Consider the following 14,589-nt stretch of genomic DNA (forward strand, 5'->3'; position numbering starts at 1 on the left):
TTGCTAAAATTTTGATTGGGTTTAAAAGGCTAATGCATGAAACTAATATAGATTTGTTTTTACTTTGAGCATGTCTACTTCTATTATTGCACTCTTAGCCGCGCAAAGACTTAATGACGAAAATTACAAACAATGGAAGTCAAACCTAAACACTATTCTCGTGATAGATGGTCTTAGGTTCGTCTTGCAAGAGGATTGTCCTTAAGCTCCTGCGCCTAACGCCACTGTGGCGGTGCGCAACGCCTATGACAGGTGGATCAAGGCCAATGACAAGGCCAAGGTCTACATCTTAGCGAACATATCTGATGTGCTTGCCAAGAAGCACGAGGACACGGTCACCGCTAAGGAGATCATGGACTCGCTGCAGAGCATGTTTGGACAACCGTCCTCACAGGCTCGACATGAAGCCCTTAAGTTCATTTACAACTCCTGCATGAAGGAGGGCTCCTCAGTGCGAGAACACGTTCTTAACCTGATGGTCCACTTCAACGTGGCTGAGTCAAACGGGGCCGTCATAGACGAGCAGAGTCAGGTCAGCTTTATTCTGGAATCTCTTCCGAAGAGTTTCCTTCCATTCCACAGCAATGCGGTTATGAATAAACTGTTGTACACTCTTACCACGCTTCTAAACGAGCTGCAGACCTACCATTCTCTTATGAAATTTAAGGGACAAGAAGGGGAGGCAAATGTTGCCACCTCAAATAGGTTCAACAGAGGATCATCCTGTGGAACCAAGTCTGCGCCCTCTTCTTCTGAAAGTAAGACTTTTAAGAAGAAGAAGGCTGCTGGTAAGGGGTCTAAACCTGACTCAGCTACTGTTGCCCAGAAAGGCAAGGTCAAGGTTGCAGAGAAAGGAAAGTGTTTCCACTGCAACATGGACGGGCATTGGAAGCGCAACTGCCAAAAGTACTTGGGCGAAAAGAAGAAAGCCAACGAAGGTAAATATGATTTACTTGTATTGGAAACATGTTTAGTTGAGAATGATGACTCCGCCTTGATACTGGATTCAGGAGCCACTAATCACGTTTGTTCTTCATTTCAGGGAATTAGTTCCTGGAGGCAGCTTGACGCCGGATAGATGACTCTCAAGGTCGGAACGGGAGAGGTCGTCTCAGCTGTGGCGGTAGGGGAGCTCAAGTTGTTTACAAACAAGAATATGTATATATTATTAGATAATGCGTACGTTGTTCCTAAAATTAAAAGGAACTTAATTTCAATTTCTTGTTTGTTGGAACAGATGTATTCAATTTCATTTCATTTAAATGAAGCATTCATTTCAAGAAATTGTGTTAATATTTGTTCAGCTTTACTTAAAAACAACTTGTATGTGCTAAGACCAACCACAACTAAAGCAGTTTTAAATACCGAGTTGTTTTAAAATGCTAGAACTCAAAATAAAAGGCAAAAAGTTTCTCAAAAGGAAGATACCTATCTTTGGCACTTAAGATTAGGTCACATTAATCTCAATAAGATTCGGAGGTTGGTTAAGAATGACATTCTAAGTGAGTTAGAAGACGATTCTTTACCACCATGTGAGTCTTTTCTTGAAGGCAAGATGACTAAAAGACCTTTTACTGGAAAGGGTCATAGAGCCAAAGAGCCCTTAGAACTTATACATTCAGACCTTTGTGATTCGATTAATGTTAAAGCTCGATGAGGGTATGAATACTTCATCTCTTTTATCGATGATTATTCAAGGTATAGTTATTTATACCTAATGCAACATAAGTCTGAAGCCCTTGAAAAGTTCAAGGAGTACAAGACTGAAGTTGAAAATCAATTAGGTAAAACCATTAAAACACTTCGATTAGATCGGGGTGGAGAGTATATGGACTTGAGATTCCAGGACTATATGATAGAACATGGAATCACGTCCCAACTCTCAGCCCCTGGTACACCTCAACAAAACGGTGTATCAGAAAGGAGAAACAGAACCCTGTTGGACATGGTTCGATCAATGATGAGCTATGCTCAGTTCCCTAACACGTTTTGGGGTTATGCAGTGGAGACTGCAGTTTATATTTTGAACGTAGTTCCATCAAAGAGTGTTTCTGAAACACCCTTTGAGCTGTGGAAGGGTCGTAAGCCTAGTTTAAGTCACTTTCGCATTTGGGGATGCCCGACACACGTGCTCATGACTAACCCGAAGAAACTAGAACCTCGTTCAAAAGTATGCCTATTCGTAGGTTACCCTAAAGAGACGAGAGGTGGTCTCTTCTTCGATCATAAAGAAAACAGAGTGTTTGTATCAACAAATGCTACTTTCTTAGAAGAAGGCCATGTTCGAGATCATAAACCACGGAGTAAGGTAGTAATTAACGAGATTTCCGAAGAGGCTATAAACACGTCAACAAGAGTTGTTGATCAAACTGGCACTATAACAAGAGTTGTTGATGAAGCCAGCACATCGCGTCAGTCACATCCACCTCAAGTGTTGAGGGTGCCTCGACGTAGTGGGAGGATTGTGTCACAACCTGACCGCTATGTGGGTTTAACTGAAACTCAAGTTGTCATACCTGATGACGGCGTCGAGGATCCATTGACCTATAAGAAGGTAATGGAAGATACTGACAAGGACAAATGGGTCAAAGCAATGGACCTGGAAATGGAGTCGATGTACTTCAATTCTGTTTGGGAACTTGTAGATCATCCTGACAGGGTAACACCCATAGGGTGCAAATGGATCTACAAGCGAAAACGAGACGCCGAAGGAAAGGTACAGACCTATAAGGCGCGACTTGTGGCAAAAGGCTACACATAAAGGGAAGAGGTGGACTATGAAGAAACCTTTTCCCCTGTAGCTATGCTTAAGTATATTAGAATACTTTTGTCCATTGCCGCATATTATGACTATGAGATATGGCAAATGGACGTCAAGACTGCTTTTCTGAATGGCAATCTTGAAGAAGGTATTTATATGTCTCAACCCGAAGGGTTCATAGAACAAGGTCAAAAGCAAAAAGTTTGCAAGCTTAAACAGTCCATATATGGACTCAAACAAGCATCTCGATCTTGGAACATAAGGTTTGATACTGCGATCAAATCTTATGGTTTTGACCAAAACGTTGATGAGCCTTGTGCATACAAGAAGATTGTCAACAACACCGTAGCCTTCTTAGTGTTGTATGTTGATGATATTCTACTCATTGGGAATGATGTAGGATACCTCACTGACATAAAGAAGTGGCTAGCAACTGAGTTCCAAATGAAAGATTTGGGAGAAGCTCAGTATGTTCTTGGCATCCAAATTCTAAGGGATCGCAAGAACAGAACGTTAGCCCTGTCTCAAGCAACTTATATCGACAAGACGCTTGTTCGATATTCGATGCAGAATTCCAAGAAAGGTTTATTACCCTTCAGGCATTGAATTCATCTGTCTAAGGAACAATGTCATAAGACACCTCAAGAAGTTAAGGATATGAGACGTATACCTTATGCTTTAGTAGTAGACAGCCTGATGTACGCTATGCTGTGCATGAGGCCTAACATTTGCTTTGTCGTAGGGATGGTCAGTAGGTACCAATCCAACCCAGGATATGATCACTCGACTACTGTTAAGGGAATCCTCAAGTATTTTAGTAGAACGAGGGACTACAAGCTCGTGTATGGCGCTAAGGATTTGATCCTTACAGGATACACTGACTCTGACTTCCAAACAGACAAGGATTCAAGGAAATCCACGTCGGGGTCAGTATTCATTCTAACGGAGGGGTGGTAGTTTGGCGAAGCATCAAACAAGGATGCATCGCAGACTCCACGATGGAGGCTGAGTATGTTGCAGCTTGTGAAGCAGCAAAAGAGACGATTTGGCTTAGAAAGTTCTTGACAGATTTGGACGTCGTTCCAAACATGAACTTGCCCATCACACTTAATTATGATAACAGTGGTGTTGTGGCAAATTCTAAAGAACCTCGAAGCCATAAGAGAGGCAAACACATCGAAAGGAAGTACCACTTTATACGGGAGATAGTGCAGCGAGGAGATGTGATTGTCACAAAGATCGCTACAGAGCACAATATTGCTGATCCTTTTACAAAGGCACTCATGGCTAAAGTGTTTGAGGGCCATCTAGAAAGTCTAGGTTTACGAGCTTTGTACAGTTAGTCTAGGGCAAGTGGGAGAAATGTAATTGGGTATAGTGTATGCCCTAGTTTATTGTATTTTCCCTTTGCGTTATGATAATGTACACCCCACTCGAGTTTAGTTCAAGTGGGAGTTTGTTGGGTGTGTTGCCCTAAACTCGTAGTTTGTATTTTTGTAAAAACAAATGTCTATTTAATAAAGTTTTATTCAATAAATTTGTTGTTGAATCATAGCTTTGCATTGTCCAAAATCCAATAAACTAAACATCCAAGGTTATTTTTGATGTAATCGGGACAGTATATATACTGGGTATATAGTTGATATACGGGGTATATATTTGATATACCCCTGATATATGAATGGATAATATCCCGTGAATAACCTAAAGGGTCTATAGTATATGGATAAGGCTGGGTACCTTATCCTAACAACACTATGGATACGACCCACTCTGTAAAGGTTACAAACGACTTGATCCAGGTCGTTCGTGTGGAGACATGTGAGTTGGGGTATCCTGTACAATGAGTTTGTATAAGACCGGACCGCGAAATAGGCAATCTTTAGGTATAACACCGTTAACTAATAGATTGCTATTTCTTAGGATGACCAGGCAACTCATTCTCAATCCTGAGTGAGTTATGGACTCTTGCCCGTGAGAACTCGTCCTTTCATCTGTATGGGTGAGAGTGACCTGAGTCGCCGACTCAGCATTCCTACCATTTTGGGGACGAGACCGAGTGGGGAGCTGGGAACATAACTTCACAAGATGGAATTCACTCCTCCCCGACTTTAGGAGAATAGATGAGTGTTCCCTTAAATGCTGACTCCGGGACTTGAACAAGGGGCCCTACCCTCTCATTGGCCGAGAGGGACTTCCGGTTATTGGTTGGACCATAACCGGGTTGTTCATTAGAGGGGCGGTGGTGTTTAAGGAGTAAGATGTAACTCAGGGGTAAAACGGTAATTTGACCCAACTTGAGTTACAAACACTCGTGAAGGATTGACTCGTCATTAATGGTTGTATATCCATGGACACGAAAACATTCTGCAGTGAGAAGAGTGCAACTGCGGGTCTTTAGTGGAATGACCCGTAGTTAACGAATCTAGATTAACTCGATCAATGAGTTTGAGCGATTAATCTTGCATTGTTGGAGCTTCGGATCTGTAGGTCTATTAGGTCCCGTTGCTAGCTCATAACGGGTAAAACGAGGATCAAATTTTTGGAAGAATTTAAATTGTTCAAATTACTTTAAGGATTATATGTATATTGATACATTATAATATATATAGTTAATTGTAAATTAAATCTATATATTATGAGAGATATTATTTGAATGAGATTCAAATAAAATTAATATGAATGAGATTCATATTAAAACTATAGGTTAAAAATAATGTACATCATTAAAACTATAGGTTATACGAGAGAAATGTTTTAGAATATGATTCTAATTTAATAATAAATTATTAAGTGTTAATTATTTATGTATATATATATATATTCATTAATTATTAATTAGATTAATAATTAATTATATTAATTAATTATATATATATTATATTTTTTTTAATTATTATTATATATTATATATATATATATATATATTAATATTATTATTAATATTAACTCCCCTGCAAAATTGCAAGGGAGTGGGAGGTTTTGTGATGTGGGGAGTTACCCTACGTCACCCTTCTTCTTCTTCTCCATGTGTTGGAGAATTAGACAGAAGGTTTTGACAGAACAGTGAAAAAAAGGCTCCTAGGATTTCTCTCAAACTCTCTCAATCTCTCCCTTTCTTCGATCAAGGTGCTACTACAAGCACGATCCCTAGACCCAAGAGGATAGCGAGGAAGATCCGGTGGTGGTGTTCGAGGGGAATTCACTGAAGAAAAGTTCTTCAAAGGTTTGTGTTTCCCCTGTATTTTTCTTCTTTAAAACTCGATTTTGTATCCCGAAAAAAGTAATGAAAATCCGCTTTCGCTCCGGGATTCACATCCCTTCATAATGGTCAAACAGACAAGGTGTTCTTCAAAACACCCCAAATTTTCTACTACTAACATTTATAGACAAACATCAATAGCGTATACGCACGATTCTTATGACCAATCTTGGTGATGCTTATCCCTAAGTCACCACACGCTAAACTCAAGTAGATTCTTACCCAAGATGAAGGGTTTCCCTCCTTAATACATTTTTCCAAACATTATCAAAGAGGTATTTCAAAATGGTGATTAAGCACGTTGAAAATAGAGTGATAAAACAACTTCAACTCAAAGCAAACTTTCATTAAAGCAAACAGCAAGGTAACAGCCCAGAAAATAAGTCTAGAACATCTCCCCCTTACACAAGTTGGTTAGCTATACAAAGCCATAAGGGGAGCTAGACAAAATGTTGGAATAAAAATAATACAAAGATGAGAAAATGAAGAGAAGGAGCTGAATCAGCTCCTTAAATACAACTGAAGAGTCTCCTTATTCTCTTGACTTTCTCTAATGATTTTGGAGAATGTTTCTTGGGGTGAGGGTGGATTCCTTCAAGAATGAACAAGGGGAATATTTCTTCATGTGTCTGTCCTTGGAGGCTTCTCCTATTGTTTGCATTTATACCCCTTTCAGATATTAGGGCAATAACACTAGCCTTGAGGGACCCAACTCTTACTTTTGAGTAAAACCTCCAATTACTGTGGTAAATTTCTTTGAAAAGCCCGTTCACTATTAGCTTGCTGCTTTTTATCTTTACCTGGAACCGATGTTGTAGTATCATCGAAGCTGCAGCAAAAATGCTCAAAATTAGATAATTTAATTTAGTGCTAACATAGACTCTTAGTAATGTGAGATATGTATTTATCTTGTAATTCATGCACACCCACTGAATAAATGGGACTATAACAGACTAATTTTAGCTATTTCATGTAACTTATAGGCACAATTAACTCTCTTTAGGAGAGTTATCACACCCCCAAACTTAGCCTATTGCTTGTCCCCAAGCAATGCTAGCTATTCTCTTCTAAAAGCTAAAAGCTACTAGCCCGTGCCCTAACCATTCTCATCTCTGCCCCAAATTCATTACTGTGGTAAGTGTCTCTCAGAGTGCTCATGCCTTATCTTACAAAGGGACCAACCAGCTCTTGCACTAGAACTAAGTTACTTTGTTCATATTTGAAAGCCTTGGCTCACCTTCTCCCCTGCCAACTTTCAAAAATTTCCCCCAACCCCCTTTCAAAAATACTAACTTCCTTCCTACACTACTGACTAACTAAAGTCCTCTAGGACAGCTATAGGCTACTAGCCATTCCAGACCCTGTAGCATTTTTTTTAGAGTTGGATTATAGGGCCAAAAATTTTTTCATAGCATTACAAGACAGCTCTTGCCACAGTGGTTACATTACATATTCTATTGTTACACATAAGACTCCTTCAGCCCCAAACATAAAAGGAAGTATTGTCCTTAATGCTTAGTAGATAAGGGCAAGGCTCCCCCAAACTTAGCTTGGTCATAGGAAAGATAAAAATATTGAATAAAAGAATTTCCTAGCATAAGATGTTCTACATGGGGGAATTTTGCGCTTAAAGTTAAGGACAATGGTTAGCTAGCATTGTGCTTAATAGGAAAAAAAAAATCAGCATTGAAATTCAATTGGGGTTAAAGCTCTAGAGCTGGCAACGGGTATTTAGCAAGGCAAGGTTACCAAATTCTAGTAAAAGACATCTTAGAGACAGGGCAAGGCTAACAGACATCTTAGATAGGCAAGAGCAAGAGCACTCATCCTATTAATTTCCATGGATCAGTCATTTGGGTAAAGAATTAAACAGTTAGAAAGACACAAGCTAGCATATCTAGCACATCTTGCACAATCATTCATTCATTTTCATTTTCAAATAATGGACTGAATTGAAATCATAACAACCTAAAAACTAGAATTAAAAACAAAATGCAAAAACTAAACATGTAAATTGCCTAAACTAATCTAACTAAAATGAAAGTGCATAAAAGTAAACTTGCTGAAAAGAAAACAAAGTAAATGTAAAACAGATTTCAATCGGGGAAGTCAACTCCCCTGTTCAGCGTCGTCATCCTCTTCACTGGAGCCGCCTGTAGGATGAGATGCTCTAGCACCATCCACTTCTTCATCTGCATCAGGCCTGTCTTCTGGAAATCTTGGGAAAGGAGGAAAAGAATAAGTGAAATTTCACATGAGGGCCTTACGGATCACGATGTCTCTTGCTTTGGCATAGCACATGTAGGCCTATTGCCGTCTCTCCATAGCCGCTACTACTTCTGCGATGGAGCCAAGATGCTGCATCAAGCTAGCCTGTGTGTTTGAGACTTCTTTAAGCGCAAAGACAATATTTCCTCCACGCTTACTGCGATCAACAGCCTTCAAACTCTCAATTGCCACCTCATTGATGATGCCCTTATCCTTCAGCATTTCATCTGTGTCTTCCATCTTGACTCCCGAGAGGATACAAAGCTTTGTGATCAAATTGGGGAAAAATAGGTTGCCTCGCTTCCTCTTCTCAACCCCTGCAATGTCTCTTTCAATGAGTCGCCCCACATTGATGCTAAGACATTCCATAATGTAGAGCAGGAGGAGAACCCGTTCCTTAGTGATAGAGGTGTCATGTGTTGTGGGCATGAGCTTGTTTTTTACGAGATGATACCAGATGTTGGCATCAGGCTTAAGGTAAGCTGGGAGGAAAGTCCGCGCTGCTCTGCCTGATTTCTGCCATTTTGACCTTTCTACTCCAATACATTTGATAGCGCTATTTAGTTGCCCCTCACATAGAGCAACCACCATCTCAATAAAAGTAGCATGAGAGTAGTTGGGGAGATTGTATACCTCGTTGATGGCCTTTGCGTTCCAGCTGACATTCTTACTTCTTACCATCACATTGGAAGGGTCACTAGGGTTGAGGATGGCATAGAATTCTTGAACAATTTGGTTAACCGCAGGCTTAGGCTGTACGCAGAAGGTTTGCCACTCATGCTTGTTGATAATGGTGGAGACAAACGTGGGGCATGGATGAATCAGATGGCAAGCCTCTTTCTCCTAGCAGATTGCGCTCATTGAGGCTTTCAAACCGCTCTGATGCTGCAGCATCGACAAATCGCAAAAATTCTTAGGGCCCTGTAGCAACCTTCTCTTTGCCCTTTTTCTTAGCTTGCATGTCGACCTTCTGCTTAGGCCTTTTCTCTTCAGCAACTGGGGAGGGCTTCCTTTTTCTCTGCGATTTTTTTGTGGGTACCAGAGTTACTTCTTCCTCGTCTTCTCTTTCTTCTTGCTCTTCGTTAGGCAGAGCTTCTCCATCTCCGGCTGCTGCCTTGGCTGCGCCGCCTTCCCCCAAATTATGCTTACCATTACCCGTTTGCTCATGGCTACTGTCCGCTTGGAAGAGCTCTAGAATAAAATCCTCGACTTTACGTCTAGCTTCAGGCGATAGTTCTGGTCCTACTTCTGCCTCTGTCTCGGCATACTGTCCTTATTCATGCTCAGCATTCTGACCAGCTGCATCGGTTTGGCTGCCTAACCCAACTGTTCCTCCTCTTCTGCTAGGACAGGCGGCTGCTTCCTTCCTTTCGCGGCTTTCCTTCCTCTCTTGGCAGCAATTTTCTTTTTGGACGGGGAAGGGGTTTCGTTTTTTGGGGCAGTGTTTTCGAGTTACGGATCGGGTTGGGGTGGGGTTTTCGCTGGCTCTGGCGACTTTTCCAGCGAAGGAAACGGTGTTAGCTCTTGGGGGGGATGGTTTCTTACCTTTCTTCGCTTTCGCTTTAACTCGAAGCATGTTGGGATGATGAGGCTGATGGTTTGTCAATGCTGCAGGGGGCCTAGGGTTGAGGGAAAATGACTAAACAGAGAGAGACGAAGGAAGATGAAGGGATGGGAAGGATGCTAGCGCGAAATTAGGGCTTCAAACTTTTCTTTTTCTGATTATAATCTCCTTCTTCGTCTTTTCTTAAATAGACTTAGCAGCATTATCCTCACTAATGCTCAGAAAAAAAACCAACTACCCCCCTAATTACTTTTCCTTCTTTTCCTAAAAATTTCGAATTAAAAAACTCCCACCCTTTTTTCCTTTCCTTGAAAAATGCCCTACTTTTCTCAAAACATGGGAGAAAACTGTCTGAGATAATTCGGTTTTAAAAACTTCTGGCCCACGATTTCTTTTCTGACAAATTTTCTACTACAAGCACTAATTGTTTTTCTCTCTCCTTAACTACTTTTCGCTCTTTAAAATTCCACTTTATTTTTCGTATCCCGGAGTTATGCTCCAGCATCGACGAGGTTGACCACTCTTTCCTCAATTTCCCTCAACTATACTTTCGTCATTTTAGCAATGAACTAGTGGAGTCTTTCCTTTGCCTGAAACAAAAATCAAACAAAACAAGAAACATGCCTCTAATTAAAATTTTCCTACTAACACTAAGAAGATTAAATTTAATTAATGAGATTAAAACTACAGAGAGAGAAGAAACAAAAGATTCTTCCCCTTTTATTTTGTCTTGGTAACCACTTATGATGATCTCAGTCGGTAGGAATCCATCTTCCTCACCATTTCTCTTCACTAGTAGTGCTTCAATCTTTGCCCATTCAGAGTGAACTCCCTTTCAGTGTCATCTTCTTTGAAGGTTATAGCTCTTTAAGGATATACCTTCACCACTGTGAATGACCTTGACCACCTTGATTTTAATTTTCTAGGAAACAACCTCAACCTTGAGTTGAATAACAACACCTTTTGTCCTTCCTCAAATTTTCTTGACTTTATTCTTATGTCGTGCGAAACTTTGGTCTTCCCTTTGCAAACTTTTGCATTCTCGTAGGCTTCTCTTCTGAATTCATCCAACTCTAGCAGCTGAAATTTTCTTGCTTCTCCTGCTGCTGATAGATCTATATTCAATCTCTTCACAGCCCAAAATGCCTTTTGCTCCAGTTCGAGTGGGAGATGACATGCCTTTCTGAAGACTAGATTATAAGGGGATGTTCCTATGGGAGTTTTATAGGCAGTCCTATATGCCCATAATGCATCATCTAACTTGTAAGACGAATCTTTTCTGCTGAGATGACTGATTTGTCCAAAATTCCCTTAATTTCCCTGTTTGATACCTCTGCTTGACCGTTTGTTTGAGGGTGATATGCGATGGATACCTTATTCTTGATATTGTATTTTGCCAACAAGGAACTCATGGCCTTGTTAACAAAATGGGATCCCTCATCACTTATAACTGCCCTAGGGGTTCCAAATCTGGTGAATATGTTCTTGTGTAGGAATTTCAAAATTTTTTTTGCATCACATGTTACACAGGCTATTGCTTCCACCCATTTGAAACATAATCCACTGCCAACAAGATGTAAAGGTTACCATTCGATGGAGGGAAAGGTTCCATGAAATCTATCCCCCAGACATCAAAGAGTTCTACCTCAAAGATAAAATTCAGAGGCATTTATGACTTGTTTGAAATGTTTCCTACCCTTTGGCATTTGTCACAGTTCTTGACGTATGAGTGTGAACTTGGAAGACAATTGGCCAATAGTAGCCACTTTGGAAGATTTTGGCTGCAGTTCGCTTTCCTATAAAATGTCCACCATAAGGGGCGGAGTGACAATGCTCCAACACTATTGATGCTTCAGCACTGTCAACACATCTGCGCATAATTTGGTCTTTGCATAGTTTGTACAGATAAGGGTCATCCAGTTGTAAAACTTGCTGTCATGAATGAATTGCTTAAGCTGCTGCCTTTTCAGGTCTGATGGCAAAATTCCACTAGCCACATAATTGGCCATATCAACAAACCATGGCTCCAAATCTTTTCTCTGTTCTGTCACCACTAGCAATTGCTCATCAGGAAAAGCATCTCTTATTGCTGCTTGTTGTCCTTTCATTGTTTCTTCAAGCTCCACTCTCGATAAATGGTTTGCTACTTGATTCTCTTATCCTTTTTTATCTCTGATCTCTAAATCAAATTCTTGTAGCAGTAACACCCATCGAATCAGTCTTGGCTTCGCGTCCTTTTTGGAGAGCAGATACTTGATGGATGCGTGGTCGTGTATAATACTACCTTTATTCCAATAAGGTAAGCTCTAAATTTTTCAAATGCAAAGATCACCGCTAGCAGTTCTTCCTCAGTGGTGGTGTAATTGAGTTGAGCTTCCACCAGTGTTCTGCTGGCATAGTAAATTGGGTGGATTAGCTTCCCTTTCCTTTGTCTTAACACAGCTCCTAACGCATAATCACTAGCGTCACACATGACTGAAACAGTTCCTTCCAATTTGGTGCAGTCATTATGGGGGCTTCGATGAAAGCTGTTTTCAATGTGGTAAAAGCCTGCAAACAATCAGAAGAGAAGTTAAAAATGCGCTCACTTTCTAATAGACAGCATAAAGACTTAGAGATTTTAGAAAAATCTTTGATGAATCTCCTGTAAAACCCTGTGTGTCCAAGGAAACTTCTAACTCCTCTGATTGAGGTAGGAGGTGCAAGTTCTCTATGACTTCAATCTTGGTGCGATCTATCTCTATTCCCTTCTTGGATACATTGTGGCCCAACACTATCCCTTCATTCACCATAAAGTGGCATTTTTCCTAGTTGACCATTAAATTGGTGTCCTTACACCTCCTCAACACTTGCTCCAGGTTGCTCAGACACTTGCTGAAGTCCCATCCAAAGATTGAGAAGTCGTCCATGAAGACCTCGACCACGGTTTATATTAAGTCTGAGAAGATTGCCATCATACACTGCTGGAATGTTGCTGAAGCATTGCACAGTCCAAAGGGCATTCTATTAAATACAAACAACATATGGACAAGTGAATGTCGTCTTTTGCTAATCTTGAGGATCAATGGTAATATGGTTATAGCCACTATATCCATCCAAGAAACAGTAGTATTTGACTGGTGATTTATGCTGAACGCACACACTAAGCGTGGTAACAATTCTATAGATGCAAGCGCACACCTGTCAGAGTAATATAAAATGGATGGAGTATCCAAGTATCGATCCTCAAGGACTTCTAATTAATTTCCAAACTCTAAAGTTTTAAAGAATAGTGAATGTTGAAATGAGTGATTCTTGTAAAATGGGAAGTGGTCACAAATAATCGTTTTGGATTTGGGATTTGGACTTATAATGATAAAACCTAGTCTGAATTACTTCAAGTTAGCCAACAAAGAATCAAGGATATCCCAAGGACGATATGCATTTTACTTTAGGAACCAACGACTACGCTTTTCACTTGACTTATGTCTAAGCAAGTTCAAAGTCCTAAGACATTCCCTAATATGTCTATTATGAGAGATATCTTAGTTTTCGGATGGAAATAGTCGCAACCTCGGGTTAAGGTCCTATGTCTAGGCTACTTAAGCGGAACCTTTATGTCTAAGGCGCTCCTCTCCTCGGTTTAACCACTCAACAATGCAAATAAGCAACCCTTTCAGTATTGACTTGTTAAGACTTACAATGGCCTTCTCTAAATCCTAACTTTTTGGGAAAACATGTTGAACAATGAATGGAAAGAAAAAACACTACTTCTTAGCAACCCTTTTTTAGAAATAAAAGGCTAACTATCCATAACCGGGCTAGAGACGGGAATTTAGAAAGACATATTGAAGAAAATACAGCAAGTAAAATGGTTGAAATTGGAATACATGTGTGAAAAACAAAAGTTAACTAACGGAGAGTTTTTATCGGGATTGAGAGCTTTGCCCTTCTCTTTCAAGCAAGGGGGAGTGTCACGTGCTCTTTCCTCCAAAAACACAACTCTCTTAACTAAAAATAAAGTAAAGGCAAAGGGAAGATAAGCAAAGTGCTGGATTTTTATATATTTGAATAAGTAGAAAATAACTAAGTACAAATGGAAACAAAACAAAGCTCAATAAAGGAATGTAAAGTGCTCGGGATTTAAAAACCAAAAGCAACTAATGAAAGCAGCTCAAAAGTACTTAGAAAGCAACAAAGAAACACTAAAAATGATCAAGAGAAGGAATCAAGGCTTCATGAATTTGGTGGAGAAGCTGTGCAGAATTTATAGCTGTGCAGAATTGGTTAGGTAGGTCCTAAAACGATGGTGGATCACCCATTTCCAACTCCTTTGACTGACTAAATCGTGCTCAAACTAATAGTGGAACACTTCTTCTACACGTATGCATCGGTTGGAACCACCAAAACGCATTGGAAGACGCGTTTCATTAAGGGCAAAGTTGGAAGAAAAACTGTTTTCTGCAGCCTTCCCAGGCGCCTGGCGCCTCCTGAGGTATTTTTCCGTCTTTTTGCTTCTTTTGATTAATTTCCACTCCCAAATGGTCCTAAACTTTCATAAATATAATATAAGCCAACCATAAACCATCATATATAAATTTTGCATGAATTGGAACTCAAACGACCTAGAAAAAGTTCGAAACAAAGCTAAAACATAGTAAAAACAACATCTAAAACCTTCTTTTTACGCATGTAAACAACCGATGTTAGATATGTTGCACGACTTCTCGAACCTGATCTCGCAGCCGTTGGTTC

General features: G+C 40.1%; 1 protein-coding gene across 1 annotated transcript; it reads left to right on the forward strand.

The window, feature by feature from the left end:
- Positions 1–269: 269 nt before the first annotated feature.
- On the forward strand, positions 270–1,150 carry LOC148210211 (uncharacterized). The gene is made up of 2 exons (XM_088126200.1): positions 270–938; positions 1,043–1,150. The coding sequence occupies exons 1-2, from the start codon at positions 353–355 to the stop codon at positions 1,048–1,050; spliced, it is 594 nt and encodes a 197-aa protein (XP_087982326.1). The 5' UTR covers positions 270–352; the 3' UTR covers positions 1,051–1,150.
- Positions 1,151–14,589: the final 13,439 nt, after the last annotated feature.

Source organism: Momordica charantia (assembly GCF_013281855.1).
Source record: "Momordica charantia cultivar OHB3-1 chromosome 7 unlocalized genomic scaffold, Mcharantia_2.0 BLBB01000007.1, whole genome shotgun sequence".
NCBI lineage: Eukaryota > Viridiplantae > Streptophyta > Magnoliopsida > Cucurbitales > Cucurbitaceae > Momordica > Momordica charantia.